Source organism: Aphelocoma coerulescens, chromosome 12 (assembly GCF_041296385.1).
Source record: "Aphelocoma coerulescens isolate FSJ_1873_10779 chromosome 12, UR_Acoe_1.0, whole genome shotgun sequence".
Taxonomy (NCBI): Eukaryota; Metazoa; Chordata; class Aves; order Passeriformes; family Corvidae; genus Aphelocoma; species Aphelocoma coerulescens.
In genome coordinates, this window is record NC_091026.1 from 5,097,782 (window position 1) to 5,110,653 (window position 12,872).

Sequence of the window (12,872 nt, forward strand, 5' to 3'; positions counted from 1 at the left end):
AAAAAACCAAGCTGCTTCTGCTATTACATTTTTTTAATCTAGAAACCTGGTGTCAGTTAGGCCAAAATGCTGCCCTTTTTATCTGATAGTGTAATACGTGTATCTATTTATTTTCAATACTGATGTCACAAGGCTTAGATGGACTCTTTGGGAAACTGCTGGTCTGTAAGGTTGAGAGCCAGGTATCATAAGACTGCACAATTAAAGGGAATTGCAGCTTTTCTCATGAATGAAAAACCCAGTGGCTTTTCTCTAAAATAGTAGTACTTCTTGGGGGGGAGGCAGGGGGTGGAATAAGTTTAAAAAAAATTTTTTTAAACAAATATGCTGACTAAATTTAAATTAATTGTAAATCCCAGCTCAACTGAGCGCTCAGTGTCTCTTTTGCATATGCCAACAGAGTAATATTGATGCCTCTGTCTTCCTCTCTAACTAATCCTTTCTGAAGGCTTGGCCATATGTGACATTTAAGCAGATATGAGCTGTTGTTAATGTTGATGGATACAGCTCAAGATGGGAGGTAATTTTCCCTTGCTGTGGTGGTGTAGGTGTTCCTGGTGAGAGCTGACACAGGCAGGTGTCACTGAAATCGAGGATCTTGTACAGAGCTGGAAGTTAAGGAAAAGTGTCAGCTCCATAAGTGCTCAGTGGGGTTTCTCAGACCTGTGGCTGAGTATGAGCATATAATTGATTTTTTTCAGTTCACTGGACAAACTGGAGGAGGGGAAAAATAAATTCCATTTTGATTTTTCAAGGCTTTTTTTTTTTTTTAATGAATGTCTGGTGTAAAAATAGATATTTTTTGGTGAAAATGTTTCAGAAGATTTGTGAGTAACTTTGGTAACCTGAATATACCTTTGATAAAATGTTTGACTGGAAAAGGAAAAGAAACAAAAACCCCAAAACCCAGCCTCCCTCAGGTCTGTGACCTGGCACCTTCACACTGGCAGCCCCACTGAAGGCTTTGCTCTTCCTCCTTTGGCAGAATAGGGGCAGAATTTGGCAGAATTTGCTGATATCTTCACTCATCTCATTTCCTAGATTTCCCCTCCCCAGCCATGCTTTCAGGGGACAAGAGACATCATTGCCTCTGCAGAAAGATGGGAATTAGCATAAGTTACATTGGAAAACTGAGAAGGCTTGGTGTGCACAATTAAATCTTGTTTTCATCCACAGCCTTGTATGTTATTAACTGGCATGAATTTTGCCTGAGTAACACGTCTGTCTGCCAGTCCTTTCCTCTGTCCTGCTCGTCCCTCAGCCATCAAAAGTGATGCTTCAGCTCTGCTCTGCCAGCCAGCTCAGGACATCTTTCTGTTTTGGTGTTTCTGCCCAGCTTTTGGGCTGTGCTGTGTAATTCAGAGTCCTCCAGTGCCCAGCTGAAAAAATAGTTGGATTTCTTTGCTCCTTGATCTCCAGGAGAGCCCCTCCATGGTTTGGGGGTTGTGGGGGAGCGTGTGTGGGCTGCCTGGGAAATGTCTCTCTGCATGAAGAATGAAATCACTTGGTGAACCTAACAAAAGTGCAACCTCCCTGAGCTGGTCTGCTCCCTCCCACCAGCACTTTGCCCTGCTGCTTGCCTTACCTTCTACTCCTTGTTCTCCTTCCCTTCTTTCTGTGGCATACATTGAAAGAGAAATGTTGCTGTGAAAAAAGCACCGAAGGCAGTGCCAAGGGGTGCAGAGGCAATCAAGTGTCGCTTTTCCAGGTCAGACAGGAGATTTGACATTTGCCTGGGCAGCAACTGAAGCCAGGAAATCTCATTAAAAGAAGGAGAATTATCAAGTTCTGTGGATTTAGAAGAGGGTTTATTTGTTGTTGTTTTTAACTCGGTGTTAATTGCTGTAAGCAGAAATCTGTGTGGCTGAATGTATGGAAGGGTGTTGTGCCTGTTGGAAGGCCTGGCAGCCATCTCCCCCTCCGTACAGGGCTCAGGATGGAGGACATGTCAGTGGCAACTCCTGGCCCTTCCCACTGCCTCAGGAGGCAGCTCTGCCTGCAGTGGGCTTGGCAGAGTCGGTGCCTGGCACAGGTTGGGCTCTGCTGAAGGTGCAAAGCAGCTGAGCCCTCGAGCACTCACTGCTCTGTGCTTGGCTCCTGGCTGTGCCCAGGTCTCTCCCGTGGTGCTGCAGTCATAATCCATTGCTGCAGTAGGACAAGACACCTTTGGCCCTGCCATGGCTCAGGGTTTGCTCTCTGCCACAGAGCCCTGCTGAAGCAATAAGCTGTTTTCTGTACTCCACAGCACTTCGACCTTGTTAACCACTCTGGGCTTAAGTAATTATCTACTGCAAATGTTTATATAAGGAGAAAATACAGCCTCAAGCCTTGCAGTTTTTGTTGTACCTTTTTCTCCCCTCTTCTCTCTGTGGTGCCTTGTGCATAAATTATGAAGTCTTGAAGTTTATAACCTGCCCCAGCTGTAATTCTCAAAGCAGTGTGTTCCAGGTACTCCACCTGCACTCAGTGCTGCAGAGAGAGAGCAGTGAACTTAGCTGAGGCACTGATTTCCTCCCTCTCCCTTCAGTCCCTTGCTTATCTACTCAGTGTCAGGGCTCTGACTCTTTCTCTCTCTTTCTCTCCCTTTCTCTTTCTCTCTTTCTCTCCATCTCTTGCAGTATGCAGTACTGGGCCAGGAGGCTGGAGCAGGAGATTGATGGAGTGATGAGGATATTTGGTGGAGTCCAGCAGCTCAAACTGGTAAGCTGTCTTTCGTTTACCTGTGCTGCCTTTCTTGTGGCAATGTATGTTCTCATCTGCAGAAATCACCCTCAGTGAGAGAACACTCATACTCAGTCACCCTCTCAGCTCACTCCATGTGCAGGGTCATGGCTGGCTGTGCTTCTGGTTCCTGGGCAATCAGATGCATTTATCAAGTGTGTGGGAGTGAGTGTGGTTTGTATCTGCCTGTCTCTGAGGCTGCATGTCACTGCTATCTGAGCATGTACCTGTGGGGTTTTTCCTAAATGACACACTAAAAAATACTAAATTCAACTAACCTTTCCTCCAGGGACTGAAGGTAGTTTAATTTGTGTTTTAAATTTAAACTTGTGTTGACAAAGCAGGAAATGTTGAAAGGATAATTTGGCTAGCCATTGGAACCTCCTTGTTTTCAAATATACATTGCAGGTAAAACTGTAATTGTTGTTTGGCTTCTGTTTCCAAGTGCCAGAAAACAAAATCCAGTTACTGATGCTGGCATCTGCCTCCTGCTCCCTGAGTTAGCACCAGGATACAGAGGCTGCAGATGCCAGACCTGCTCTTCTCCTGGCACCAGTGCTCTGAGTTGGGTTAGGGCAGTTACAGAACAGCTTCGTCAGGGTTTATTAGGTTTGGGATCAAACAGCCTTTGAAACCTTCCCTGTTTCCCTTTCCCAGTAAGACCCTGTTTCCCCTTGCCCACACTCTTGTGCTGACTAGCTGATTTGAAATGGAACAATTTGGAATAACAGTTATGGTGTTAATCTAAAGAAAATAGGCTTCTCTAGAGTGATAAATATGTTACCCCAGGAAAAAAGCATGGGTGTATTTGTGTTTTCTGGTGACAGTGACATGTTCTTCTCAGATGCCAATACTTTATGGGACTCCTACTGTCTGTCTTGCACTAGTAGCTATATTGGCTTAAACAGAATTGTTCATATTTTTTACTGTTGGTTGCAACCATTGTCTAAACACAGAGGTCACACTACTTTCTTTTAAATGCATTTTGAAATGAGTTTACCTGAAGGCCTGCAATACTCTTCACGGTTCATCCATTCATTTGTGTTCATATTTGAGCTGTAGAATCATGTATCTGGGCTTTGTGTGCATTCATTTCAAAGGAGCTACAACTGGATTGATATAAACTTCATGTGCAGCATGAAAAGCATATACACCACTTGGGTTTCAACAGGTATTTCTGAATGTAGCCATGCAGTTTTGCAATGCAGTTTTGCATACTGGCAGGGTCTTAGACTCAGAGCTGGGGATGTTTTCCAGGCAGTACAATGGCACAGCAGCCAGCATTCTCTTCAGCAGAGCACAGTCATAAAAAACAAAAGGATTGCTACTACATTTTTGTACATGTCCTCTCTTACAATTTATTCTTATTAGCTTTGATTTTACTCCTTTGCATGTTAAATAGGTATATCATGTAATTTTTTTAATGCCATAATTAAAGAGAAATTACACCTCCAATTTGCCGGCACTTGACTCCTATTGGCCAGTCAGTCAATTACAGGTAAGAGAGCTTCCCACTTTTCCTGTTTAATTCTTCTGGTAGAACATAATGCAGTACTTCAATGGATTAATACTGGATAAACTGACTACAGAGGGATTGAAGGGTTTTTTTGAAATCTGTTTTGGAATCTTCTTGTGAAGGGAGGAAGCTAATTATTGTATCTAGTAAATGCATAAACCAGCTGAAGCCAAGAAATGAGCTACTGAAAATTCCAATGTGCAGCTGTTTGAACACCAGAAAGCACTGGTGGAGGCTGTCTGTTGATCTCTAGGGGGAAACTTGGATGTGGAGCTCAGGTTTGATTCGTAGATGCAATATCAAGTGGATGATAGTTAAGAACCACATCGCTTGTTAGTGCACACTAGCACAGCTTCACTGATGGAAAATGGCATGGAGTGCTTCATCCTGAAGAACTCAGAGCTGTACCTGCAGGGAGTCCTTACCCACCAGTTGCACACAGGTTCATCGGGGTTACAGCATGGGAGCTGTCTTATGTCATAAAGTGGCACTGTAACCTACTTGGAGACAGGGATTAAAAAAGTTAAATAAAAATAAGTCCACATTCTGTTGCAACCACACTCAAAATTAAGAAGGTGAGCAGGCACAGGGGGGAAGGGACAGCCCCTGAGGAGCTGTGGGAGCTGAAACATGGTATAGCTGGAAGCTAATTCCACCCACTGGGATTTCACAGGAAGGTTTATTATTAAGCAAGAGTAGACCCATGCAGGGTAGGGAAGGATAAAGAAAAATGAGGCAAGTAGAGCTTGTTTTTTGCTAAAAGTTGCTGATGTTTTTGGGCTTGCCATGTTGGCCTGGGACATGTCTGCAGAGGGAGATTTCTGGTTCATAGTGCTTAGGGAGTGATATTAGAAGTAGAGGAAAAAAGTGCTCCAGTGTCACCAAAGACAGAACTGGTCCTTCTGAACTTGGTGGGGTCTGTTGTCAGGTGGTGGGTTCCACTGCCAGCTCTCATGGGCCTATGAAGCCTGTAAGCACTGGAGGTGGGTCCATGCCAGAAACAGATCTTCTGTTTCCAGTTCAGGCCTGACTACCAAAGTGACAGACCAAATAATAATAAAAAATACCTTCCTCAGAGATTTGCCAGGCTTACTTATGAATATTTTTTTCTTGGGTTGCTGTGAAAGGATGAGGACCTGTTCTTTGGTTATTGCCTGAAATCGTAACTGTTGTGGCATATGAGGCATGAAATTTATTGTCAGAAATATGGTGTCCAGGAACATAACGGTGCTGAATATTTTATCCTCCTGGAGTGCTGCCCATCCCAGAAAGATTTTTGTTTTAACTCTTCAGTCATTTCCTTGAGTTGGGGTAAATGTTCAATGCCCCTGCTTCTCTCCTCTCCTGCCAGGTGGACAGGCAATCACCTGGAGATATTTTCCAAGCTTGTACCATGCAGATGCTCCTTTGCACAAGAGGACCATTTTTTTTGAGCAATTACAGGAGGGTGAAAAGCTCTGAGATGTAAAGGGGTGTTGTGCCAGGGGCTCTCCTTTCAGCTGTGAGGTACCACCTTGCTTCTCTTCTGATATCCAAACCTTGAAAACACTGAAGTGCAAATGTCCCCATTGGTCAGACTGGCTGTGGTGGGGCCACCCATATGACTGAACACCGTGGGCTTGGGGCTGTATGGAGGACCATGGCCTTGCTGAGATGATTCTCTGCCTGGTGAAGTCAATGTTCAGCCCTCAGGGTGCCTGTGGTGCAGCATCCTGTTGGCTGGCTGGTTCCTCCAGGCATGCCTCAAAACAAATCCCAGCACTTGGATAAGGGCATGTTGCTTTGCCTCCCTGTCCTTGCCTCCCTTGCAGCTCACCAGAGATAATTGAGAGCACAAATCATTGCTAATTTACCTCTGACTGGCATGATGATATGTGGGACCCTCTAATGCTGGCTAAATAGATTGACATTGTTAAAATAATTATTTCTAGAATAAAGAATATTAGACTAAAAATACAACTCTCTGACTTACATTCTTTTTCTGTTAGTGACTTCTTTGTGGCTACAGTGGACTCTTCACTTTGCAGAACAAAAAAATATTTTGTTTTGGCATTTCTTGCTACACCACACTACATTTCTGTTTCTTCTAGTGTTTTGGCCCAGGTAAAAGTTATTGACTGTAGTCAAAAAAGAATTAATATTTTTTGTTTCCAGCCTAGATGCTGCAACACCTGCTCCAGGGTAGACTGTACTCAAGAGATTTCCCATGCTGGTGCAGCCCTGTCCCAACCTCCCAGTGTCCTGCTGTGCTGGCACTCGTGGCAGGACCGATGACAGCAGAGCTGTGTGTACCTCTGGGTTTTGTGCCTCACTGAGCAGCTCCCCTGGATGTTGTGTTAAAACTCCTTTTCTGGATAGCTGGGCTGAGGCTCAAGTCTGCCCTGGCTTGTTACCTAAATTGTGTTTGATCCTGTGTCTCCTGAGGCGAACAGCGAGCTGGTCAGAACATCCCCTCCCTCTCCTCTGGTACCTGTTATCCCTGGCTGCCTCTAATGGCCTTGTTTCCTTGCTGACAGTTACTGAGGAAGCCAAAGCCTTTCAAATGAGAGGGGGAAAAGGTAAGAGATGTAAATGCTGAGCCCCCTTTCCTGCTCTGTCTTCCTTTCTCTCTTCCCTCTGGTTGTCTTTCCTGAGCCATAGCAGGGTCGAGCTCTCTCCTGGAGGTGTCACACCCTGCCACAGAAAGGCTTTAGCAGGGGCAGGGTGGGCAGCAGAGCTGGACCTGAGCTGCACCTGCTTCTCCTCTCCAGTCTGTCAAGCTGGTTCTGTACCTTCTTCCCTTTCCTCTGGGCAGCCAAGGGAAGTCAAGAGAGAGTGTTTGGGTCTGCCTTGCTGTGTATGACTGGGAGGTAAGGATTCTGCTGGCCTTGGTGATGAGGAACCACTCAGTCTGTAAAGGGTGAGATGGCCCCAAAGCTGAGCTCAGGGTGGGATATGGGGAGCAGCCTGTAGGGAGCCTCTGCCTGAGCTGTACTTGATCCACAACATGTGTGACTGCATGGAAAGGAGGATGGGCCCAGGGGAAAGGGAGACTCATGCTGTGTGCCCTTTGGGATTCAGCTCCCCAAGGGGTTTGCTGATTGTGGCACAGTAAAAGTGGCTCAGCTTGGTCCTTGTAATCAATATCTGGTTTTACTTCAGTGGATTTTCATGTCTGTCTTCTATTCTTGCTTGTTATCTTGTACTTTGTTTTGCTAGTTTGGCATCTCTGCCTGGCAGAAGTGCTGCTGTTCACTCCTCTGGGTTTTTCTGACAGGGAAGGACAGATTCTGCTGACCAGGGCTTGGGGCAGAGTGACCAGGATGTGTGCAAGTGTCCCCACCTTTGTCTGCCTCAGCCTGCCTGTCCCTTCTGCTCAGTGCTGCTTCTCTGATATATTCTCTCTTGTTTTCAAACCATGGCCATGCTTTAGTTGAGGCAGCTGCAGGTGAGGAACTGTGATTGAGCTGTGCACAAACAAGAGCTTGAATTAAAAAAACTAGTATACTATCAAAGTTTTGCCTTGGGTGTGAAGAGTGGCATCTGCCTTGTGTAGTGCTGCAGTCACCAGCACTCCTCCTGTGATGGGGTCTCTGCAGTACTGAGTGTTTCACTCTGTGAGTGCATCCCTTACAAAACTGCTGGTACAGAGCTAGAGCTTCTTTAATGCCAGCACCAGGAGGTGAGACATGCTCTTATCAAAGGAGCTGTCAAGGTTTTCTGTTCAACTTTTTTGATCTTGGGTAACTACTGGAATAATAATAAGTTAGCCTAAACCTCCCAAGTAACTGTGGTATTACATGATGTTTAATTTGTTCTTTTGTTTTCTCTGGGTGTAGAAATACTCACCTGGTCATTCAGTATGGCTGGAGAATCTGGGAAGTGTTAATGGAATTTTAAATGAAGGATGCAAGAGAATCAGAGCCCCCCTGCACAATGCTCTGGACACTGTGTCTGAGAAGTCTGTCTGCTTCCAAAGGGCTCTGTCACATGGACTGGGCATTCACAGAAGCCCAGTGATGTGGTCCTCATTCCCAACATGGCAGAGTTGGGAATAAGATCCTAATCTTCTGATATTCAATCCATTACTATCTTCAGATCACCACAGCAGAATGCATCTTGCCTTTTCCTTCTGAGGTGTCAGCCCCAGCCCCTGGAATGGGAGACGAGTGATGCCCAGTGACTGCACAGTGCTCAACAGAGTTGAGAGGAGTTTGATCCCAAAGCTTGGGCAACACACAAAGCCAGCTGCTTATGCTACAGCAGCACTAAATGCCTGCCCTCTTCCAGATCCTGCCAGGGAGAAAGGACCTTACTGAGTTTTCCTACAGCCAGTGCCCATCTGGGGACTGCCCAGGAGTATGGGCTCTGTACCCCAGTGAACCCCTTGCCTCCCAAGCTCATGCATAATCTGTCTGATCCTTGCTTTCCTCTCCTCTTTTCCCTCCCCCTCTCCTACCAGCATGCACACAGCCTGCTTCCGTACACCATCACTGTGCCCTCCCCTGCTCCTCATGTTTGATAAGAGGAAGTGTGCGATGCCAGATAAACACATTCCTGTTCCAAACTGCTTGGGTTTATTTTAATCTGCCTGGGCCGTTCAGCAGCCTCAGCACTCTGTTCAGCACTGAGTGCAAAGCCAACACTATATTACCAAGGAGGAGCATTTAAATGTCCTTAGGCTTGCAGCAGCTTGGTTGGGAAAGAGGGATCCTCTGCCACCCCTTGCTTGGGCCAGAGTGTGCCATCGTTAGCCCCCTTACACCCATCATCTCACTTCTCACTCTTTCTCTCTACTAGAACCATATTGCATCTGTACTGCGAGATGTCAGGGAAACATATGCTCCAGCTTTTAGTACATTTGCATAATTAGAGTAATGTGTATGAATAATTTATAGCTGTATGTGGCTGCTCAGTGTGTGACGTTAGCACCCCTCACTAAATCCTTTCCAGTGGGTGGTGCAGATCCTGCACCAGAGCCATTGTGCCGATGCAGTGTGCAGCCTGTCGGCAGATAGAGGGGCCCTGCTTTGAGACATCAGGGTGTGCATATATCTGTGTATATGGTTGTGTCTGTGTGTATATATATATATATATGTATTTAGTGTAGAAAGATGGGCTTTTACAGTTCTAGGGGAAGAGCAGACTAGAAGTCTCAGAGGCTAAAATGCCTTAGACTCTTAGGCTCAATACTTGCTCTGTTTATGCAGAAGCTGTGAATGAAAATGTTCTGCAACATTTGAAAGCTGAGGCAGGGATTTTTCCAGTAGGACTCAGGTGTGACTAGTTTGTGTGCCAGAATTATGTTGGGGTTTTTTAAATTACTTTTTCAGATCATAAAACTTAGCAGCTTGCAGGGGAGAGGGATAAACATGCCTGCACTGTGTCGCAGAGCCTGATCTCAATCAGTCGGTCAATAAATTGTAGCAAAGAATTACCTGGACACTGTCTCACTATTTACCAGCTCTTTAATGTGCAAGTTCTCATGCTGGAAAGCCCAGAGTGACAGGTAGGTGTTCTAAAGGAGTGATCTGAGTGGCTGAATCCTGGTATTTATGTTCCAGTTAATTTTAGCTTAAACTATATTTGGTCCTTTCCAAATGTTTGAGAGCCTTGGCTGGAAAGCGCTGTGTAAACTGGAATGAAGTGCAGGCATGCACACTTACTGGCTCATCAGTATTATCCTCTGGGAAACTGAGGCAGTGCTGAGCAGGTCTGCAGAACCACAGTGTGGTGCAGCCTGGACTGTTCTCCGTCGTGGGTAAAGCCAGCAGGTCCCTAGAGGAGGGCGTGTTTAGAAGGGTAACAGGCAGTGTAATAGTCCTTAAAGCCCTTGCTTTGAACCTTTTCACTTTACAGAATTACTTTGTAAAGATAATACACTTGCAGCCAGTTGGTGAGTTTGCACAATCAGAAGGGATTGCCATTGAGTTTTATGGAGTCATTTCTGATTTATATTGCTGTCAGTGACAAGTTAAATGAGCCCAGCATTCAACAGACTGATGTTCAGGTGTGTGCATCTCCTGAGTGCGCTGCTTTGCGTTTCACGCCCAAAAATGTAGCTGATGTAGCCAGCCAGTCAACAACCATGTTTGTAGAATCCTCATGAATATTCAGTGAAACTATTTGAATTGATGCTGTTGCCTTTACACAGCCATATGAATCCATGGGAAGGATGAGACCTTGGCTGATGTTTCTGGAAGCCTCCCTCATCCAGGTTGTCTTGCCCTCGACTGAAGGAGCCTGTGTGGTCCCCACATCCATTCCAGCTGAAGTTGTTAACTTCAGGCTGTGTTTAAAAATAAAGCAAGGCAAAATCCATACCAGCTCTGCCAGAATGCAGGATGAATAATTAGGTGGAGATCATTAAAGTTTCCCTTCTTAAAAACATACATAGATTATTCTTTAATGGAAAGTTAATTGTTTTATTATTCTCTCCAGATGGTTCTTTTCCTTTACATTCACAGGGGAATTGATATAGCCTGGAATTCAGTTTCCTATGAGCACAGCTGATAACCAAAAATGCAACTCTATCACTGATCAAGATACAAAACATAGAAAATATGTATCTGTATTCCATCGTAGTTCAGATTTTTCCCATTCTACGATTTAAAATATTATTTATAGGCTTTAAGTGCCCCTTCAACTTGAAATGCTGCAGGCTGGAGAGTTTGCATTTCTCTTCCTGATAGGTTTGTCAAGCAAGCCCTAGGAATTGGACAGTACTGGATCCTGGCTTTCTTGTGGATGATCCATCACTTCCATCCATCACTGGACTGCAGAGGAGCGAAATACAGTTTTACTGAAAGGTGTAAAGAAGGAAACTGTTGTTAGATACTTGGGGTCATTGTGTGGAGGAAGCAGTAAGATGTGTCATATCTCCTTTGTTCTGTATGTAGAAATGCAGAAGAGCTTGGGAAATTGGGGAGGCCAGGGAGGAGGTGACTTCTCAAGGGCACAGTTGTGGTTATGTTGCAGTGTGGCTCCAGCCTGGTAAATGGGAGTGGCACTTTGCATGTTAAGTGAGCATGTTTATCGTGCCTCATTACAGCAGATCACCTCTGACATCTGAAGTGAGTGACCTGAATGGGCCCCTTATTTCAAACACCCACCCATGCCGACCTATTGGCCTGCAGCGATGCTGCCAGTTTTACAGGTACTTATTTCCTTTTAATTATTTGGAGTTAAGGTATTATTGTAAGGGAGGGAGAGAGAGTGGAGTCTGTTATTAGATCAGCCTTGCCGTCCTCGTAAGCAGACTGGACTTCAGTACTGGAGAGCTTTGCTTGAAGACTGAGAATCTGTGCCATAGTTAAAGCTGTAGTTTGCTATGGCTTTATTGAAAGAGATGGCTCTGCCTTTGGAGGAACTGCCTCTTGGGAGACTCCAGATTTTGGTAACCATCAGGGATCTGTAGCTTTCCAACACTTGTATCCTTTGCATCTTACTTTGACAATTCTGCATACAATGAGCTTGAAAAACTCCACACTCTTTTGTGTCTTAGGGATAAACCAGGTTCTCTCATGATTTGGGAGGTCATATCCAGAGCAGAGGGAAGGAAGGTGAACAGACTAGGGAGGAAATGTAGCAGGAAGGTGATGCTAATGGCTATGGATTCTCCTTCCTTTTCTGTTACTCTTGGGCTGATCAATGCCAACTGGCATTGTGGGGCATCCCCTCTTTATTTTGAGGATATTTTGGAGGATTTCTCTGTTTCCTTATTTTGGATTTATATTTGGGCTTGCTTGTTGTGATTCAGTTATTCACTGGGCTTGAGACTTTATTGACTTTTCTCTCTTTTCTAACTGACCTTTCACACCTGGAAGCATCCAAGACAGATTTAGTATGTGTTTGTTCAGCACCTACTATAACCAATAGTGTCATGCTTTTTGGACACTGACCATAGTATAAATATTAAATAGTAAGTAAGAGCACTGAGAAAAATCCTGCCTGAATGAAACATGAGATTTACTGATGCGAAGAGATGCTGTGAATGAGAGGCATGGCTCTTTCTATCAGGGCAGTCTCCTAAATGCCTGGCTGATGTGGCTTGGACTGGCGGCAGGATCTAAATGTCTGCATGTGTCAGGAGCCACTCCAGGGATTGTTTAAGCAGTAGCATTAGTTATCATCTGTTGGATGCCCAAGCAAAGCCTTTGCTTGTAGCTAGGAGGCAGGGAGCAGATTTTCAATTCCCTGCTGTGACTGTAAGGCCAGGTAAATAGAGAAGAAGGAGACAGCAGGGGGTTTATGTGACTTGAGGAGCAAAGAAGATTGTAATGGTAAATGTTGGATTACTTTTAAAAACAAGTAGGTCATTGAAGATAGTATGGTTGGGGAACAGAAAAAGAAAAAAAGGCGGATTTATTCCTTGTTCTTCTAAGATTTGTTACACTATAAAGCTCACTTACTGCTCAGCATGCTGTCATTTTTAATTTTGGAAATTCTTTGTTTCTGTCACTGGTCCAGCAAGGATGACACTAGACCTGAGATGAGGGGCTGGGATCTTCAAAGGAGCCTTGGTTCCCGGTTTCCTTGGGCATTATGAGTAGGCTGGGCCTTACTATAGTGCTTGCTGGGAACATCAGCTGTTGTTCCATTTCCTGCTCTAGCAGGACTTGCCTGTGACTCCACAGTCAACTCAAATTGTTTAAAA

General features: G+C 44.9%; 1 protein-coding gene across 1 annotated transcript in view; it reads left to right on the top strand.

The window, feature by feature from the left end:
* The window catches only part of CACNA2D2 (calcium voltage-gated channel auxiliary subunit alpha2delta 2), a 208,562-nt gene that overhangs the window by 19,372 nt on the left and 176,318 nt on the right, over positions 1–12,872 (top strand). Inside the window, exon 2 of the mRNA XM_069028438.1 lies at positions 2,619–2,700. Coding sequence (XP_068884539.1) covers positions 2,619–2,700 — 82 coding nt within the window. The remainder of the gene's footprint in view (positions 1–2,618; positions 2,701–12,872) is intronic.